Here is a 21,810-nt window from a genome sequence, read left to right on the forward strand (position 1 = left end):
CGCTCAATTAAATACAGCCAACACCAAGAATTTGTATACAATACCACACTTCATTCACTCACTCACACGGATATACTGACAACCAAAACAGCAGTGGGGCCTAACTATTTCCCTTAATCCCCCCTCCACTCCCCAAACTTACTAACCCGCTAATTCAAATCGCCACATCATAAGTGGGAATGAGGGAAAATAAATGAGTAAATCACATTCGCTCGAACACGTACACTCACCCCTCTTATGCACTGCTCTCACACATACACACGCATCCTCTACCGTCCATGTACGACTTGCATTAGTTCCGAACACACAGGTCCTTGTCACAAACAACGCACGATGCAGGCGACCACTGGGAGTTCTAGTCTTTCTGTAGACAGGGAGGTGTAAAGCGGCGATTGTTGTATACGTTGGGGACACCCCTGTGACAGTCTCAGGGTATCACGGGTGCAGGGAAGGATGTGGATGTCCAGGACAACGGCGGACCACTCTTCAGAGCTCAAGAGCTCGTGAAAAAAAATAATACGGGAGATTAAATCCCTGGAACTAGGACGTAATTCCAGACCTCCTGGTCGGACATGAACCCAGGAAATGTAGTGGCACTGGAGGCCCCAAACCCGAACTGAATCGGTAACAAAAAACAACCCCTCACTCCAAAACGAATGGAGCAGGAACAGTGACTAGTGCGGCGTTGACGACCGTTGGTCCCTCCCCTCTTCCGGTCCCACAATTCCTTGCTGCGATGCATGCTTCCATTTCCGCCCCAGTACCCCACAACAAAATCGTCGGACAACAGGTTCGTGTTTAGAGCCAAGTCGAAGTGAAACTCTTGGCTGTCGGCGCGAAGCCCGCAAAACACACTGTTCTTCCCCAGTTGATCTGACCCATCGAGGTAGATTCCGTATGAATTGTCCTTATCAAACTTGTAGTTGAGCTAAACAACCGGCAGATATGCATGCACGAGAAAAAGAAAACATCAACCTGAGCTGACTAGAGGGAGGGAAGGAGCACACGCTCATTCGCGCGTACACACGCACATGTGCACGCACGCATAGAAATAAAGAAAGAAAGAAGGGAACAAGAAAAAACAAAACAAAGCAAACAGCGAAAATCATGACGTATTCGAGGGGTCAAGTTGACCCAAATTCCTTCCTTCTTTTTTTTTTCAATGCTACACTGTCGCACGCGACACACTGTATCCACCCGTTCCCATCCAGCACGGCAGTCCTCAGGGGCTGCTGAGTAGGGGTGTAAGCCTCTGGCAGAGGCATGGTATCTACCTGTCATTCCCCCTCTTATCCCTCCTCTTGTCAGCTGGCCCCTCAGGCTGGCAGGAGTGCCCAGACACCTCCCCCTCCACTCCAAAACCAAATAAGAAGGTAAAGCCTGCAGGCTGAGCGGGGTCAAGGAGGGTTGAGGTTGTGGATGTTTTGGCTCGGCCAGACACAGACATGGAAGAAGCAGAAATAAGCACAGATATTCACTTTTTGGTCTTGTCTGACAGTGGGCCATTCCAAGTAGAGGAGCAGGAGGCAGAGATGGACAAAGTACTTAGAAGGTGCTACAGTTTTATCTTAACTTTTTATGGCTATCATTCAGTGGAACATCGGTTTTTAACTCCAATTGCTTTGTCATTCTTTTAAACCCTCAGTGCTGGCTCTGCAGGAAACTCTGCACAGAGATGGCAAGATTTTAACTCTTTCGGGCTTTAATGCAGTTTTAAATAACATCCATGGTTCTTAATGCTAATTTTGAAGAACTAAAGTTGCTTTGTCATTCTTTTAAACCTTCAGTGCAGGAAACTACAGAGAGATGGCAAGATTTTAACTCTTTCGTGTTTTAGTGCAATTTTTGAACCCACTCAACTTAAGCAAAAGGACCTCCCAGGCCCTGGAGGGGTTCAGGCTGGCTTATCCCTCTCCCAGGGGGGTGGGGGGGTCACTACCTTGTCATGGTTGGGAGGCTTAGTGGCCAGTGATTGAGCGAGCTATGTTGGCGGGGGCATCAGTGCTTCTTAGGGTATACTGCTGTAGTCCCAGGTCGTAATTGACAGCCTTCATAGCCATTGTAGCTGTTCAGGCTGAATATGTGGTGGTTTCTGTGCTGATCCACCTGATAGGGCTTCCCATGCCGAACAGGTCGTGAGTGAGGCCCAAACTAAAAGTGACCCACTGTCCCTTTCGCTATTCTCTCTTCTTTTTCCCGCTTCTTTTCTGTCTTCAGCTTCCCATCAAGCCTCCTTTTCCTCATTCTTTTTTTTCTCTGCAGCCTTCTTCAGGCCTGCCATGCTTGCTGTGCGGCACGACCTGTGATGAAGGGGAATGAGATCCTGGGGATTGAGAGAGCACACTGCTCTCAACACGTCCCTTTAGCTTGGACCTCTCCTAAGACAGGCGGCACACATTGATCCGTGTGTGTCAATCAGCTACCGTACATGGGGCTGGATCAAGACTGGCAGTTCAGAGGCTAACTGAGGTAACCCCCGCAGTGCTCAGTTTTCTGTTCCTTGGAGCTGGGCATGATCGGGGGGGATTGGGTTAGAGCTATACTGTTGGTCGTATGTCCCTCCCGAAAGCTGGAAGGGGTCAAGCTGATGTTCCCTTGATCCTGGCCCCTAAGTTGGACCGGATGGTGGTTGGGTAAGGGAGGGATAAATCATAGAACTATAAACCATGGCTACCACTCAAACACCCACCCCCCAAAATTTGAGAAGAGGTGGAGACCAGGAACGGAGAGTGACTCCGACTCCAATTCGGAGGTCCGAGAGTCCTCTGGATTTTGGCCGTCATGGCTTGTGGTGGAGGGCGCTGATCTTGACAAGCCCTTTTCAGCTCTCAGCCCCTTCGCCATCCAAAAAGGCTTTCGGTGTTTGGCCGGTGCTTTGAAAACCATCAAGAGGCTGAGGAACAGTTCTTTCTTAATGGAGACTATATCAAAGAAGCAGTCACAGCTTCTGCAGAAAGCCATTACATTTGTGAATCGGGCGGTGAAGGTCTCCCCTCACAAAGGGCTGAACTGCTCAAAAGGGGTCATTAGATGCCCTGATCTGAGAGGAGTGTCTGAGGCGGAAATTAAGAGCGAGCTGTCCTCTCAGGGAGTGACAGACGTCTACAGGGTGACGGTACACAAAGGGTCGGACAGAGTCCTGACCAACGCATTTTTCCTCACCTTCTGCTGTCTGAATGTCCCTAGAGACATAAGAGTTGGGTACATGCAGGTGAGCATGACTTTGTATGTGGCATCCCCACTACAGTGCTTCAAGTGCTAGAAGTTCAGCCGTGTGTGAGACCACTGCAAGGAGGAAGAGGTGTGTGGCACCTGTTCAAAGGCTGTTCACTAGGGCGAATGCGTCAGTCCAGCGTCAACTGCGAAGGCAGCCACCCGTCTTCATCTAAAGACTGCCCCACCTGGAAAAAAGAGGAGATCCAGAGGGTGAAGACGGAGAGGAAACTTCCATTCTTTGAAGTCTGTGAGTTAGTGGAGGTTATTTTGCCGAATGCAGGACTGTCGTATGCTTCTGGCGTCAGACCCAGGATTCTGGATGTTGCGGTCCAGATGGTGTCCACAGGGACACAAACAGACATTGTACCGACATTGGTGAAACCTTTGGCCTCGGGTGGAGGTGCTGTATCCACCCCTTCCCATCCTGTACGGCGGTCCTCAGGGACTGCTGGGCAGGGGGGGAAGCCTCAGATGGAGGCATGGTGTCTGCCTCCCATCCCCCCCAGCCCCCTTGTCCCACCTCTCATCAGCTGGCCCCTCGGGCTGGTGGGAGTGCCCAGAAACCGCCCCCCACCTCTAAAACCCAAGGAGGGGAAGGTTGCGATCTTGACAGGGCCGGGTTGAGCTGAGGTGGTGGATATATTAGCTCGGCCAGAATCAGACAGGGCTGTAATTAACACAAAACACAGACTTGCAGTCCTGTCTGACCTGGGACCATCGCAAGCAGAGGAGCTGGAGGTAGCGATGGATTAGTTTGCTGCTACATTTTTAACTTTTTTGTGGCGATCGTTCATTGGAACATTCATGGTTTTTATGCTGACCTTCAGGAACTCCAGTTGCTTTGTCGTTCTTTGAAACCTTCAGTGCTGGTGCTGCAAGAAACTCTGCAAAGAGATGGCAAGATTTTATCTCTCTCAGGTTTTAACTCAATTTTGAAACCCGCTCAACCTAAGCAGGAGGGATTGAAAGGAGGCGTAGCTCTGTTTTTACACAAGTCCCTTTTATATAGTACCATTTCTTTAAACACACCTTTACAGGCGGTGGCAGTCAGAGTCACACTAAAGAAAACCATCACTGTCTGTTCACTCTATCCTCCTCCTTCTGTCTGTGCTCTGAGGCTGGACCTCTTGAACCTTGTCAACCAGCTCCCACGACCATTTTCACTGTTGGGCGACTTCAGTGGCCACGTCCTGCTCTGGGGTAGTGAGGTGACATCAGCCCGAGGTCTTTTGGAAAACCTTTTCTCTGATATGGACCTGTGTTGTCTAAACGACAAGTCACTCACTTACCTTCATCTGTCTTCTGGGAAGCGCTCGTGTCTAGATTTGTCGGTCTGTGATCCATCGTTGGTCCTGGACTACGAGTGGAAAGTGGACGACGATTTGCACGGGAGTGACCACTTTCCTGTTGTCCTCCGTTCCACAGATGTGGAAGGTGACTCTCTGCCTGACCGCCTGAACTACGACAAAACCAGCTGGGGAATTTTTACTATGAAGATAAGAGTGGAACGGCAAGAAGTCTTGCAAAGTGGAGATCCTGCTGACACTCTGGCAAGGATAATTTTAGAATGCGCCAAAGCAGCTGTCCCATGGTCTACCTCCAAACCTCAGATGCCAAGAACGCACTGGTTCAATGCTGAATGTCGGAACGCCTGAAAGTCCCAGAAGAGAGCGCAATGGCACGTCTTTCGGAGACCAGAGACCGACAGCATTCGATCCCATCAGCAGCTGAGGGCAAAAGCCAGATATGTTTTGGTGAAAGCCAGATTTGTTTTTAAAAAGAGCCAGTGAAAATCATGGGAGAGATTTTTGCTCTTTCTTAACCTCCAACACTCCCAAGAAGAAAGTGAGGAGGGTTTTTAAAAAAAATCAAAGGTAAAAACGTCTGTCCAACTTTTCACCATCTCAAACTCTCAGACGCACTGATCACAGGGAAGAAGGCAGTTGCTAATTTGCTAACCTCCACAATAGAACTGAACTCTGGATCTGCCAACAAATCTGCTCTTTTTCTCAAAACCAAAAACCTAAAAAAAAGAATGCCCTGCAATTTCTCTTCTGGCAAACACAGAGAGCTACAACCTCTTCACTCTGAAGGAGTTAAAATCTGCCCTTCAGACCTGCACAGATTCCTCTCCAGGAATGGACGAGGTTGACTATACACTTTTAGAACATCCCAAAACCTGTCTGAAAACTCTACACAAAGTCTACAACCAGATGTGGACCACAGGCTTTTTTCCACCCTCTTGGTGGAAAGCCCTTGTAATCCCTGTGCCAAAACCAGGAAAAGACCCCTTGAACCCCTCCAACTACCGCCCATTAGCACTGACCCGCTGAATCTGCAAACTGATGGAGAAGATGGTCAACGATAGACTGATATGGATACTAGAGACCGACGGCCTTAACTCTCTCCGGACGAAGGAATGCATGAGCATTCCTACATAAAATGTATTCGGTTTCAGATGACGGAATGGAATAGCATTTTCAAGAAATAAAAATCCATCACACGCTGTACACGTGATTTTGTGATTAGCCAAGCAGAGTGCGCTATTCTGGGTCACTCCACAATCGAATGGTATGATTGGTCAGCCTGCCACATGTGGCCCGTCTCGCACACACGCTGACAAAGTCACTGACTGGTCGTCTGCTCATGTGCCAGCCTGTTAGCAAAACGGGCTCTTCTCAAAATGTTGTGAAGCGAACAAGGCAGCGACGGCAACGTTTTTTATGTAATAGCTCAACACGTAATAAACCAGTTCTGAAAGTTACATTTTCTTACTCTGTATTTTGTATTTTTTGTAATTTTTTTTCCAAACCCTTACAAATGGGCCGTCTGTGGGGAAAAGCAAGGGAGAAAACTTGTCGTCCCGAGTGAGTTAAGGAGAAAGAACAGTGCGGTCTCGACAAGCATCGGTCTACCGTTGACCATCTGGTCCGTCTGGAAACCACAGTGAGGAACGCTTTTGTCAACAAAAAGCATGTGGTGGCCATATTTTTGGATTTAGAGAAAGCCTACCATACTACCTGGAAATTTGGAATCCTCTCAGATCTGCACAAGCTCGGCTTCTGAGGACACTTGCCCCAGTTTATCCACAATTTCTTGCAAGACAGACAATTCCAGGTGAGGGTCAGCACCACCCTGTCCCGACATTCACGAGCAGGAGCTGGGTGTTCCGCAAGGGAGCATTCTATCGCTGGCTCTCTTCAGCATCAAGATAAACGACATCGTCCAGTCGGTTCAGAAGGGATCGGACAGTTTGCTGTTTGTGGACGATTTCGCCCAGTACGTAACTGGCAGCACGTATGCCAGCATCCAGCGATGGTTCCAGCTCTGCATAGACAAAATTGAGTGTTAGGCAGAGAACGGTTTCACCTTTTCATCCACTAAAACTCAGTGTATCCATTTTCACAACTTTCGTCAGTGTTATCAGAACCCTAAAATCTGTCCGGAAAAATCCACCATCCCGGCGGTCAAGGAAGCCAAATTTCTGGTGGTCGTTTCCGATCAGATCCTGAACCTCCTCAGCCACATCAAACAGCTGAAAACATCCTGCCAAAAAGCTCTGAATATCATCTGAGTCGTGGCACACACAGACTGGGGCACTGATAAGAGAACACTCTTGCACCTCTACAGAGCCCTGGTCCGGCCCAAACTGGATTACGGGTGTGTAGTGTACGGCTCAGCCAGACCGTCTTACCTGAAACTGCTGGACCTGATACACCACCAAGGGCTCCGTCTCAGCTTAGGTGCATTCTGCACCACGCCTGTGCACAGCTTGTACGCAGAGGCGGGGGAACCGCCTCTCTCCAACCGTGTATTGAAGCTGACCCTGAACTACTTATTGAAACTGTTTTCTGAACCCAAAAACCCTGCTTATGATAGTGTCTTCAACAACCCCTTCAACAAGAAATTTGAAGACAACCCAAACTGCATCCCTCCTCTTGGACTCCGCATTCAGCCACACATGGAAAATGCTGATCTGGATGTCGGTGGCATCTCAGATTTCTCCAAGTTCCCTGACAGCCCGCCATGGACCTTTAAAACACCTGAGGTCCGATTCAATCTGGCCTCGTACCGTAAAGACCACCAGTTCACTGGCCTACAGAACTTACTTTTCGGAAATTCACAGATTCCCCACATTTCAAAAAATCTTCACTGACGGTTCCAAGTTGGAGGACGGAGTCACTGCATCTGCATTCTGTCCCGCCTTTCCTTACCAGCCCTCAATGGAACACATCCTATCTGACAGCTTTGTGTACACTGCGGAACTGACCACACTGGTTCTGGTGGTAAAAATGGTTCTCTTTTCAAAACAAAAGAGCTTCATGATCTTTTCCGACTCTGTCATGCCCTATAAGAGAGCGGACTAGAAACCCCAACCCAACCCAGCACTAACACCCAGACAACACAGACACAGACTAAAATAATTCAAAGGTCACATACATTGTATTCAATCACACACATAAACTTGATTAATAAAACAATAACCATAATCCCAGCCACAGTACAGTTACACTCAATGAGCTGTAGGATAAATAAATAAACACCAAAAAAAAAAAACACCCAAAACTTGACACAACCGTCCAGCGAAAACCAGTCTGAAGAATGTTGTGCACTCACAGGACAGTTGATAAACAAAAAAACTGAAACACTCCGCACAACACCAGATGAAAAAAAACACAACAAAACAAATGATGACGTGGACGATGAACACTGAAGAAAACGAGGACGATGAAAGTAGGTGCACGATGACAGTGACAAGAAGAGGGCAGCGGGGAAAACAGCAGACAACAGACAACTGCAGCACCAATGCCCCGGCCGACACAGGCAGAAGGACAAATGGCACAGGAAGTAGGATGCTGAAAACTGCATAAATTTCATCACCCTTCTGGTGGGATTACCCCTGCCCCCCTCAATGAACACAAAACAAAGTGATAAACAAAAGCTTTAACCACATTGAAACGGCAATTAAAAGTATCGTTATGAAATTCTGTTTGACACCCCCCGCAATTCAGATTCACTAGTGAACACATTTTCTGAAAGATATTGTACATAAGACATTGAAAGAACTAGGGAAAAAAACATGATAGTTTAGAAAACATTTATCAATGATAATTTGACCTTGTGAACATAACGAAAATAGAAACATTCTTACAATAATAGTAAAAGGGTACACAAGGAAAACGTTAACTCATTTCTCAGTTGCAGGAATTCTATAGATATATGAAACGAATCACAGCATTTCCATACTTCAAAAAGTTATGTTTAAAATACCATCACAAGAGGAAAATAAAGCAAGCATTTGCCTTCACATCCCAATGAACAAAAATCAAATGCCCCATCTTGCATCTTAACAGTACATGACAAACAAAGAGACAGCACTTGTAACAGCTAACTGACAAGGACAAACTACAACAGATAACTAATTCATTAGTGACACTCACCTGCCAACCGGGTACTACTACCCAGACGCTGGAAATTTAAAAAAAAGACGACACATCCAGCAGGGCACTCCCTCTGAACTGGAGCACACAGAACAAAGATACATGGCCACCCGGAGGAAAAACAATCCTCACTTGAGGGTGCCAACTGGGCAAAAAGCCCCAGCCCAAAACACGGCACAACTTTCCTCAAAGAAGGCCGAGGGCACAAAGCCTCGAAACTTGACACTGACATGAGAAACTTGAACATCTGCTCAGCAGTGGCACAAACGCACAAACAAGACTCCACGATTGCACGAAATAAACGTAAAGCAGGGAATTACACACACAAAATGACAGGCAAGCTGGGGAGAGTAAGTGGGGAAGGGCACGTATGAAACAGAGCTCTGCACATGATTGTCATGAGTTGTAATAAACCCCCCACACAAGTTCAAATTCTAAATTTGCAACACATAAAACAATCACAATGAATGACAAGACATTTGACACAACAGACATCCCACTTCCATGTCGTGAAAGTCCATACAGGGACAAAAGGCATTGCATTGCAGTGCTGAACTGTTGACGCTGATCCTACGGGAAAGTTAAAGGCTCGTAAAAATAAAAGTGGCATTTAAGTACAAAAGAAAATTAAGTTAATTTGATCCCATTTCAATAGAGACAATTGAATTAATCAGCAATATCCACATTTAACAGTTAAAAATGAAATATCTGTTGAAAACAAAATGATACATGTTGAAAATAAAGTTATTCAATATCTATTGACAGTCAAAAAGGTAGGTGAAGGGTGACTCCCAGAGACATGCACAAGACAGAACTGAACCAAAAGAACGCCTCTGGTCCTACGACCAGAACCCATAATAGGGTGAATGGCGACACAGAAACACCGACAACAGAATTTGGCCACCTGGAGGAAAAAACCGTCCTCACATCAGGGTGCCATCCAACTGGGCAAAAAGCTAACGGTATATGACAGTGCCTGAACGAGAAAATGCCTCTGGCCCCAGACCAGAACCCAACAACTCAGGGTAAATGGCAACACAGAACACGCACAAAGGACTACTTGAAACTTTACTCGCAAAACAAATCAAGGGAAATAACCCATACCACCTTTCTGTCAAAGAAACGTGTCAGTTGATTAAAGTAATGATAAAAAATAAATTAAAAAAAAAGATCTGTCATATGACGGATTAAGGGAAGCTCACCACTGGTCAGGGTGACAGAACCAAAATCTAAAGAAAAGTGAATACGTTCAGTGGTTGATTGATCAAGCAAAACAATTTAATCTAGCTAACAAGCAACACCACCAGTGTACTCAGAACACAGTTGAAAAGGAACTGAACAATCAGTCAGTAACAGTCTTTGAAAAAACAAAAAACAGTGATGGAAAACAAACAAGACGTCACACCCTCCCCCACCCTAACTAACCTAAATACCCTGTATCTCTACTATTGTCACAACCCGTAAGGGGTTGCCCATGAACCCCCACCCCTTCCCAGACTAGCTAACGTTCTGACAACACAAACACAGAGACAGAAGAGTTCAGCTCGTTCTCTTTTTACTGTTGTCATAGAAAAATACATAAATAAATAAACGCCACAAAACAAAGCATTCAAATTTGTAACCTCTGTCTAACCACAGCACAATTCAACAATTTCACAGTCAACTGCAGCGCCAGTTCTGCTCAACTACGCTGCCAGAGTTCAGACTCATCCATACAGCTGAAGACGGATGATGCTTGCAGTTTCAATGGCTGTTGAAGGTCGGGACGAGAGGGACAATGGGAAAGTGGGAAAGGGTACATTGGAAGTGTGGAGTTGGAGCGGGAGTAAGGAAGTTTTGGGGTGGACACGGTGGAAGGGGAACGAGGACCGCTCCAGACTTGTGTCCTGGACATCTGTCGAAGGCAGTGGCACGGAAGGGTGGGAAACAGGAAAATCTGTAACAACCCACTCCCATGTCTCTGAAGACTAGGCCTCTTTTACAGGTTACAGAAGAGTACACCCCCTCCCCCTGCCCCTCATTAAGTAATATACATTACACTAAACAAGGGAGCAAATGGAAAACTTTTACTTTTGTTACACATACTTAACTGTGACCCAACTAGTGCAGACTCCGGCAGGGTTCTGACATTCCTGTCCTGTGCAAACTACTACCCGCCTATGTGGAGAAAACTAACGTAATTACGGCCGATAACCTCCCAGAAGTAGGTAACCCCTTCGGCCCGCTGGCTAGTACCCTCTTTTTCTGGCAGCCATCTCGACACCTGTTCCTGTGCACTGCATACAGCTAAGTTTTTTCATATTTTCTATCTGTCTATCGATTCTTTGGTGTCCTTGTTGTTCGTCTAATTATGTCTTCAACCAGGTCGCATAATTATGTGGCTTGTTTGGGCGATCGGGCTAAAATTAAGGCGCGATCACAATCGATTCACGGACACTCTGGGCCCTCTACTTTGGGCTCTCTAAACAACACCAACCCGCCGCCTCCACTTCCTCCACTACCTCCGGTTGACTCCAGGCCCCGACTGCCTCCGATGTCTCCTCTGTCAACTTCCAGGGGTTCGTTACCCCATACTCAGGTCAGTGGTACCATTGACAATATTCTTTTTCATCCGCGAACGGACTCGACGCGATCTGCGTTTTCTCGGTCCTGCCAGTCGGCAGTGCCAGAGTCGATCTCCTCTCTTTGGCAACTCCCACAATATCAACAATGGAATGTGCCACAATCCCATTGGGAAAACAACACACACTGGCTTTGGATCCGCATGCTAGACAGGGCCCTATGTGCAATGCGTCCATGGCGGCGGCCGTGACATCGGCATGCCTCTTCCGTCTCAGATCCTATAGTGACCGAGGCGCTTAGGGATGCCCTCCCCATGTGTAGGGAGGAAGGTGGACCACTAGGGGACACGCTCGCCCATACGTGTGTGCCCTCCCCCTTGTCCCGAGCAGCCGATCCAAGGGAGGCAACTCCTGCTTTGGCGCCCTTTCCGCTCACTGCTGCAGTTACTTCCCTTGCACCGACATCGCCCCTCGCCTTCAGTGCAGGTGTGTGCTCGGCCTTTACAAGCTATGCGATGATGACACCATCAGCCATACAGCTGGTTGCACCTGTTTCCCACTCACTAAAGGCGGATCAGCAAGCTGCTCAACCAAACAACCAGCAACTCATTGTCAACTTGCTGCATCAATTATGCACCACTCTGCTTCCTGGTGCCACACCTTCTACCACTGCTCATTCTTCTGCTGCAGCAAATCCGCTTCCACCCTCCACGACCACCTCCCAGCAGCCTGGTCATATGCCCAGCACACAGCCTGACCTATCATCCTATGCCATAGGAGAGACATTTTCTGAGGGGGACACTGATACAGAGAAACCACCTGGGGAAGATAATCAGCTGGTTTCCTTTCAAGAAGCACTAGCCCTCCTAGCTTCCTACTCTCCAGATAGGGTGCAGACCATTCGCGCACCGGGCACGCCTCTAACCTGTGGTGCTATGGAGATTATGGGCATCCAGAGATCCTCCCATGCCCCTCACTATGCTCTTACTCAATCGACCATGGTAGTTGAGGCCCTGCAGAACACATTGGCATGCATCAGGGGCCAACCCATCAGTGATGCCCCCTCTGACTCTGTTCCAAATTTTCCAGCTGCAATGGGCCGAGGGAAGTTCCTGAAAACTCCGCCCCAAACGACTTCAAAACCTCCACTTTTAGCTCCGGGCCCTATTCCTCAAAAACCACTTCCTCTTTCTCATGAGGACCTCCTACTCCTCCTGCAAAACTTGCATGACAATTGCAGAGTAACAGTACATGACAAATTCCTCATGGATCTGGAGGAAGCTCTCAGATCTTCTTTAGAATCGACCGCTGCCATGGAAAGCTTCCTTCCGGGCCTTGCATTACAGTTTTCTCCCCTTTCGTCCAGCAGATCAGCCAGCTTCTCGTGCGTTCTGCGGGCATGCAAGCACAGGCCTATATGAATATAATTTTGGCCAGGAGGGATGCTGTGCTTGACCAGTCCACATGTGTGCGCTCTCCGCCAGAACACACTTCCCTCAGAGCACTTACCCTCACCGATGGTTCCTTCTTCGGTCAGGGCTTTCCCACTGCGGCCATAAAATGGCACGTAGACTTGCGTAGGGACCTTGCTCTTGGCGCTGGCCCTCTCCGCACTTCAGCACACTTGCGGCACGCTCCGCAGCATCAGCCATATTCCTTCAGGCGCAGCAATGTTGCCACCTTCAGGCCACGTTCACATCAGCCTTCCCCCTCAAATGCCAGAGTGCAACCCAGGGGGCAACCCAGGGTGTACAGGTGTCAGCAGTATTCAGTTCGGCCTCCACACAGGCCGACAGCCAACTCCAGCATGCCAGCGTGGCTGTCTCTTCCAGCATGCGAGTGGGTCCTCCGGGTGATAGGGTCGGGGTTTCACCTACCATGGCTCTCCTCCAAGGCACCTCTCACCCTCTCTCATCCTCCCTCCCCCCCCCCACCCCCCCAGGGCGACGCGGCCCGCTCAGCCCTGCGGGATGAAATCCTTTATCTTCTCCACAAAGAGGCCATAGAGGAAGCTCCTCCTCTGTCACCAGGCCTCTTCAGCCGCATCTTCATTGTCCCCAAAGCCTCCGGTGGATGGCGGCCAGTCCTAGACCTTTCCCATCTAAACAAGTACTTCCAGTACAAACCATTCTGCATAGAAACACCCATGTCAATCAGGGACTCCATTAGGCAAGGTGACTGGGCAGTCTCCATAGACCTCACAGACGCATACTTCCATATCCTGATTCACCCCAGGGACTGCAAGTGGCTCCGCTTCTCATTGGACGGCAAGTCCTTCCAGTCCAGAGCCCTTCCATTTGACCTTGTGCCAGCCCCCTGGGTCTTCACCAGGGTGGTCAGGGAACTATGCCTAGCCCTCAGGAGCAAGGGCATACGTCTGAGGGTCTATCTAGACGACTGGTTGATCCTTGCGGAGAGCAGGGCCCTCTGCCAGCACCACCTGAACCTTGTCAGGAACCAGTGCCAATCGCTGGGCTTTCTCATGAATGCAGAAAAATTGGAACTGGAGCCCTCTCAGCAGTTCAAATTCCTGGGTATGGCGATCGATTCAATATCAATGACCACACGTCCGGCCATGCCTCGCCTCCACAGGCTACAGTCTCCTCTCTCAGCTATCACAGGCAACCTCGTCGTCTGCCAGGGAACTTGCCTCTCTGCTAGGCTTCATGGAGTCCCTTGCTGCACTAGTTCCACTAAGGAGACTACACAAACGCCCATTTCAGCGTCACTTCCAGGACAGGTGGTTCCAGTCTTCACAGGCATGGGACACCCGTATACCTCTGGGCACATGGTTCTCACAGTCGACCCAACGCTGGATGGACATGCAATGGCTCAAGGCCGGGGTTCCAATCTCGAACCCAACACCGGATGCAGAATTGTACACAGATGCCTCCAACATGGGCTGGGGTGCCCACATGGACAACCACACAGTGTCGGGGACTTGGAACCCACAACAGCAGTTGTGGCACATCAACAAACTGGAGCTGGAGGCGGTCTTCCTCGCCCTCCAGCACTTCCTCCCCCACGTTTTGCACAGGTCGATCATGCTATGCACGGACAACACGACGGTAGCATGTTATCTGAACAAACAGGGGGGAGCTCACTCACACCAGCTGTCCCTGCATGCGGAGACAGTCCTCCTCTGGTGTCAAGAGCACAGCATCCACCTGACAGCACGACATGTCCCAGGCAAGCTCAACATTCTAGCAGATTACCTCAGCAGATCCCACACCGTGCTCCAAACAGAGTGGACCCTGTCACACTCAACTCTTCAGCCGATCTGGGACCATTAGCACAAACCACAGGTGGATCTCTTCGCCACAAGATTCAACTTCCGCATTCCAACATACGTCTCCCCAGTCCCAGACCCGCAGACCTGAGCCATAGACGCCCTATCGATCAGCTGGTCCAAACTTTCGGGGTACGCCTTCCCCCCACTTTCCATCATGGGAAAAGTCCTCAGAAAGGCAAGGTTGGAGAGTGCCACCTTGATTCTCATTGCACCACACTGGCCAGCACAGCCGTGGTTCCCCAACCTTCTCCACCTCACTCACGTTCCCCCACTCCGTCTTCACATCGGCAGACACTCCCTAGTCCAGCCCCGCTCGGGCATTCCCCAAGGAAACCCAGAGGTTCTCAACCTACATGCCTGGCTACTGTGCTGGAATCTCTGTCAGCACTAGGCGCCTCCGATGACACAGCTGACCTTGTGTGCAGGTCACATCGCAAAGGCACTCAAGGTGTTTACTCTGCACACTGGAACCGCTGGCTCTCCTGGTGCTCAACCCACTCAGTCAATCCCACGCACCCATCCAATATGGATCTCGCCAACTTTCTTGCCTTCCTCTCCTCCTCCAAAGGCCTCTCTGCCTCCACAGTACGAGTTCATCGCGCCGCAATCAGCTCCACTCTTCGGCAAGTGGGCCCTCTTTCTCAGATGACCCCCTGCTCAGGGCACTGGTTCGAGGGGCTTCCCTCAGTCACGCACGTAAATCCCTCTGGACCCCTTCTTGGGACCTTTTTCTGGTCCTACAATACCTCCGCAAGGCCCCTTTCGAACCCCTTGCTATAGCTCCTTTCAAGCTACTCTCCATGAAGACACTCTTTCTCATCTCACTTGCCTCGGGCAGGCAGTGTAGTGAGATTCATGCCCTCAGTGGCATCACACAAGATATAGCCTTTGAGCCAGACGGATCTATCTCGGATTCCTCCCTGAATTTCTTGCCAAAAATCAAACTCCCAGTACACCCTCTCCCATTCTTTTCATCAAACTGCTCTCCTCTATACTGGCCCATGACGACGAGGACAGATTCCTCTGCCCGGTCAGGGCCCTGCGCATATACCTTAAAAGGTCGTGTCCCTTCCGATCGTCCAAACGACGCCTCTTCATTAGCTGGAACCTGGACAATCCGCGTGACATTAGCAAGACGTCTCTGTCTCGATGGATAGTCAATGCGATTAAAGGCGCGTATGCAGATGTAGGATTGAGACTTGATGCCTCCTCAGCCAGAGCACATGAAGTCAGAGCATGGTCCTGTTCTCTTGCTTTAGCGCACTCAACACGGCTGCAAGACATCATGGATGCTGCCTACTGGAAAAACCCTGCTACCTTCATCGACTTCTACCTGAGAGACGTCGCACGCCTGCGGGATGATGGCTCAAAAGGCATCGCTTCTGTGGTAGTTGCACAACAGGCCATCGCAGCACACAGACAGTAGAACAGGCGAGCCCTCCACCTGATGTGGAAACTAGAGACCGACGGCCTTCTGGCGAAAGAACAGTGCGGTTTCCGCAAGCATCGATCTGCTGTTGACCATCTGGTTCGTCTGGAAACCACTGTAAGGAATGCCTTTGTAAACAAACAGCATGTGGTGGCCATATTTTTTGACTTAGAGAAAGCTTACAATACCACCTGGAAATTTGGAATCCTCTCGGACCTGCATAAGCTCGGCTTCCGAGGACACTTACCCCAGTTCATCCACAACTTCTTGCAAGACAGACAATTCCAGGTGAGGGTCGGCACCACCCTGTCCGATATTCACGAGCAGGAGCTGGGTGTTCCGCAAGGGAGCATTCTGTTGCCAGCTCTCTTCAGCATCAAAATTAACAACATTGTTCAGTCAGTTCAGAAGGGATTGGACAGTTCACTGTTTGTGGACGATTTCGCCCTGTATGCAACTGGCAGCACGTATGCCAGCATCCAGCGACGGCTTCAGCTCTGTGTGGACAAAATTCAGTGTTGGGCAGAGGAGAATGGTTTCACCTTTTTGTCCTCCAAAACTGAGTGTATTCATTTTCATAACTTTGGCAGATTCTATCCGGACCCTGAAATCCGTCTGGGAAAATCCACCATCCCGGCGGTCAAGGAAGCCAAATTTTTAGGGGTCGTTTTTGATCAGAAGCTGAACTTCCTCAGCCATATCAAACAGTTGAAAATATCTTGTCAAAAAGCCCTGAACATCATCCGAGTTGTGGCACACACGGACTGGGGTGCTGATAAGAGAACTCTCTTCCACCTCTGTAGAGCCCTGGTCTGGTCCAAACTGGATTACGGAAGTGTAGTATACGGCTCGGCCAGACCGTCTTACCTGAAACTGCTGGACCCTATACACCACCAAGGGCTCCGTCTCAGCTTAGGTGCATTCCGCACCACCCCTGTGCACAGCCTGAATGCAGAGGCGGGGGAACCGCCTCTCTCCAACCACAGACTGAAGCTGACCCTAAACTATTACTTGAAACTGTTTTCGGAACCTACAAACCCTGCTTACGACGTTGTATTCAACAACCCCTTCAACAAGAAATTTGAAGACAACCCAAACTGCATCCCTCCTCTTGATTCAGCTACACATAGAAAATGCCGATCTGGATGTCGGTGGCATCTCAGACTTCTCCAAGTTCCCCGACAGCCCTCCATGGACCTTTAGAACACCTGAGGTCCGATTCGATCTGGCCTCATACCATGAAGACTCCACTAGTTCACTGGCCTACAGAACTTACTTTTCAGAACTCTGCCACAAATTTCTCACTTTCCAAAGAATCTTCACTGATGGTTCCAAGTCAGAGGACGGAGTTGCTGCATCTGCGTTCTGTCCCACCTTTCCTGACCAGCCCTCAATGGAACACATCCTGTCTGACAGCTCAGTGTACACTGCGGAACTGATGGCACTGGTTCTGATGGTAAAAATGGTTCTCTCTTCGAAACAAAAGAGATTCATGATCTTTTCCAACTCCTTGTCAGCCCTGGAGGCGATCGCCTGCAGGAATCTGACTCACCCAAACTGCTGGAATTCTACGAAGCTTTTACTCTCATAACAAAGAAAGGATATGAGGTTGTGTTGGCCTGGGTTCCTGGACATGTTGGCATTCGTGGTAACGAAAGGGCAGACCTGCTGGCCAAGAACGCTGTAAAGAAAGAATTATCGAGATCCTTTGTACCATACACAGACATGAAGCAGAAGGTGAACACTTATGTTAAGGATCTTTGGCAAGAGGAGTGGAACACCCAGACGGACAACAAGCTCTTCCAGATCTGTCCAGAGAGACAGAGACCCTCCCTTCAGGGGTGAAGAACAGAAAGGAGGAGTCTGTGCTGTGCAGACTGCGTGAGGGGCACACTTTTTTTTTTACTGATTCTTTCTTGTTGAAGGGGGAAGAGGCCTCTCGATGTATTCCTTGTGATGAGCCTCTCACCGTGAAACACGTGCTCCTTGACTGTTGGGATCTGCATGACGTTAGACACAGACATTACATGGCGGTTTCTCTGAAGACCTTGTTTCGTGATGTCCCTCCGTGGGCACTGATGGACTTCTTGAAAGAAGTGAACATTTTTAATCAGATTTGAAGGTTTTAAACTATGGAAGTTTTTTTAAACTTTGAGTGGAAAGTTTGAAGTGGTGACTCGTTTTAATTGTTTGTTTTTTACCCTTGTAGTAGGTATTAATGTGGCAATAGCCTTGAGATGGCCTTAGTGGTCAGCGAGGCTCTGAGCACCATAATTTCATTTCATTTCATTTGGTTATGCTTCTGGTCAGCATGTGATGTAGCATATATGGATTTGCCCACATCCAGTGATGTTTCCTTGAAACACTGACATTGAAACTGTTCTGTTGTCAGGGTGACTTTGTTGATCGTGGCTACTACAGTTTAGAAACCTTCACACTTCTTCTCACCCTCAAAGCAAAGTAAGTACTGAATTATACATTGGATGACTTGATGATGATGATGATGATAATGCATGTATATTATAATATAATACACTCTGTCTCCCAGAATACTAACAAGAAACATGAATAAAGGAAGAAGAAAAGGGTTTTGAAAATTGAAAACACAGGGGTCTATGATCAAAGACTTTTGAGGGATGTTCAGTAAAGATTTCCCATGACTTACTTCCGGTTATTGTTGGAGGCTGAAATTGCGTATATGTAATAATACATATATCCATAATTCAGGTTGTAATTTGCATCTCTGAACCCATAAGTTTCTTGTTTTACTGCTGGTGCTATGATGGAGTAATGTGTAGATCATGGAGTCAGTTGAATGCAGAGTGGTCATCAAGTTTCTGTACTTAGTCCGCACAACAAGGTCGACGTTCGATGAGATGAAAGAGACATATGGGGAGGATGCCCCATCGAATGAAGTAGTCAAGCTCTGGCATCTTCAGTTCAAGTGTGGTTGAACATTGTTTGAAACAGCTCCCATTCCTGGGTGACCACAGTCCACCATTAATGAAGACACCATCTGGTAAGTGGAGGCCACCATTTTGGAGAATCGCTGCATAACTAGCCAAAGATGTCAAGATCAGTGTGGGGTTTGTGGAAAAAATCATCCATGACCATTTGCGCATGCTGAAGTTGTCTGCATGGATTCCCTGGTTGCTTACATCTTTCCCGAAGCAGGAATGAGTTAAGTGCTCCCAGGCTCTTTTGGCCATGTGCTTAGAAAACCAGGAGGGCTTCTTCGACCGACTAATGATGCAGGACAAAGCATGGGTCCATCACTATGATCCAGAGAGTAAAGCCCAGTCGAAGCAGTGGAAGTATTTTGACTCACCAACTCCGAAGAAGGCATGTGTCAAACCTTCGGTGGGCAAGGTCATGCTTATGGCCTTTTGGGACCAGCGCGGAGTAGTGATAACAGATTTCCTGGTAAAAAATGCTGGATTTCCTGGTAAAGGGTGCCACAATTACAGGGACATACTATACTTCATTACTGCAGAAATTGCGAGAGGCCATCATAACCGAAAGGCGTGGCACCCTGACCATGAAAGGATGATGATGAAATGCTTATTACTGAGGTCAAATAGTGGCTTCTGGTGCAACATGCAGACTTCTACAGGCAAGGTTTTCACAGCTGCATGAAGTGATGGGAGAAGTGTGTCACCCTCAGTGGTACCTATGTAGAGAAAGACTAATAACTGTGCCAAGTTTCGTTCCTCTCAGCCTATGGGAAGTGGGTCAGGGGAACTCAGTGAACATCCCTTGTAATAGCAGTTAAATGTCAACCACACACACACACACTCTCACACTAACACACATACATACTTACACACATACACATACATACTTACACACATACACACACTCTCTCTCTCTCACACACGCACGCACACGCACGCACGCGCGCACACACACACACACACACACACACACACACACACACACACTACACCAATACCTCAGTACCCCAGAAAACAGACTTACCCAGGTCATCATGTTGGAGGTAATACCTAGTGATCCCTGTGAGCTGCTCTGATATAGTGAGTTTGCTAATGGCTGTATGTGGAAGAGTTTGAATTAGTGTTTAGGAGTTACATCAGTGAAAATGGAAAAAAAAAGTACAATAGACAAGAAGACAGAATAATTACAGTGTATGTGTGTTTTCTGGTTTTATTTATCCCTTTGTTTCAATTTAAGATTTTGAAAGAAAGATAGATAATTGACCATGGTGATATATCTTGTATCACTTGTCTCATTTTGCAGATGGCCAGATAAAATTGTTTTGCTGAGAGGAAATCATGAAAGCAGACAAATCACCCAGATCTATGGATTTTATGGTGAGCTTTTCAATTAAATCTTACCTATAAATACATTCAGAGATATGTATTGTACCTGACTGTTGCCACCTATAAATTTCTAAAAATGGGAGGCAAAAATGTCAACCAGTCAATCTGAGTTTACAAATATGCCCACACTTTTTTTCTCCTCTTACACATTTTATGACCAGGCTACGTGTTAAGATGCACAGATCTTAATGTTAAACACCAAACAAGCACATTTTACAGATATGTTTGCTTCTATGTTTTGCCTCAAGAAGTTTCAGGATGTGATAGTCAGTCGTGTCCAACTATGACTATCAGAACAGCAGAGAAGGCAACTGCTGTTCCGACTATTTGGGCTAGAATTTGATTATAGTGGAGAGTGTCTTGCCCAAATTACATCCCCACTCTCTCGGCCAAGAGGGTTTTAGGACAGTCAGCGTTGGGATGGTTCCCAAAGGCCAGCTAGCCCCCATGGCTGCAGCACTAAGAGCCAGTGCAACTTTGCCCCCTAGTTTGAGAGTCATAGTCCTTCACAAAAGACTAAGCTGTAAATGATTTCCCATTGACTGGAGAAACCATTGATAATACAGCTCTCACTTTGCTGTTAGCCCAAATGTAAACTTATGTCAATATGTGATACAAACCGAGTGTTGGGCTTTTTAGGTTGCCAACAGCACCCTGTGTTCCCAGGCGATCACCCATCCAAGTACTAACCGGGCCCGATGTTGCTTAACTTCGGTGATCGGACGAGAACCGGTGTTTTCAACGTGGTATGGCCGTTGGCCAGGATGCACAACACATAATAATGCTTCAAACCCATAGCATTCAGATCAGACATAAAACAAGTGGCCAAAGATAACAGAACTATGTGTGCTCAAACGTCGTATAAGTAGGTGGCGGCAGCCCCCATGGCCGATGCCGGGAAACCTATGAACGCCTAAAAAATTGACTAATTTTGAAGTGCATTTTCTCAAATTTGATTTCATTTTGTGAAAAACTATCCAACTGAAATAATTATTTATCATCCATATTTTAAATTTTTATTGTGTTTGCTTTATGCAATGCCTGAACGAGTTCGCGAATGGAAGAAAAAGAATTGTACTGTAACGCGAAATAGCAATCCTTGTTCAATGGCGGCCGGCGTCTTTCTGAGCGCGACAGTTAGTTTCAACCACATAGTAGAAAAAATCGCATACGTTGTTTTCCATTCATTGGTTACTGTTCGAAAAACTGGGAGCTGTGAAAGGCGAAAGTTCAAGGAGAACTTTCGTGTGTTTTTTTCCAAGCCTTGGGCGAAGTAGGTAGTAGATCTGAGCGCAAAGTTACGGGAATTTTTCGGCTATCTTTCAACGCCTCGCGCAGTTCGAAAAAGAAATCTGACCCTACATGATACTGTATGAGCGGTAACGAGCATTTTCTGCTGATTTCAATGGTATCCGAAACTAAGATTTTTGATCCATGAGCAATTTGCTCAAGCGATTCAAAAGCAGGTACCCCTCTTCGTCAGTTGCGTCGGCCCAATCAACATTCGACACAGGAGAGCGGCACTTCATCT

General features: G+C 47.9%; 1 protein-coding gene and 1 non-coding gene across 2 annotated transcripts in view; one reads left to right on the forward strand and one right to left on the reverse strand.

Annotated features, from left to right (window-relative positions):
• LOC143282660 (serine/threonine-protein phosphatase 6 catalytic subunit) overlaps positions 1 to 21,810 on the forward strand; it is a 114,289-nt gene that overhangs the window by 50,722 nt on the left and 41,757 nt on the right. Inside the window, exons 4-5 of the mRNA XM_076588323.1 lie at positions 18,332 to 18,399; positions 20,197 to 20,270. Of these exons, the coding sequence (XP_076444438.1) occupies positions 18,332 to 18,399; positions 20,197 to 20,270 (142 nt within the window). The remainder of the gene's footprint in view (positions 1 to 18,331; positions 18,400 to 20,196; positions 20,271 to 21,810) is intronic.
• LOC143294773 (5S ribosomal RNA) lies at positions 20,921 to 21,039 on the reverse strand. Its single transcript, XR_013056928.1, has one exon. It is a non-coding gene; the product is annotated as a 5S ribosomal RNA (ribosomal RNA).

The sequence above is a fragment of the Babylonia areolata genome, chromosome 1 (genome assembly GCF_041734735.1).
Source record: "Babylonia areolata isolate BAREFJ2019XMU chromosome 1, ASM4173473v1, whole genome shotgun sequence".
Classification (NCBI taxonomy): domain Eukaryota; kingdom Metazoa; phylum Mollusca; class Gastropoda; order Neogastropoda; family Buccinidae; genus Babylonia; species Babylonia areolata.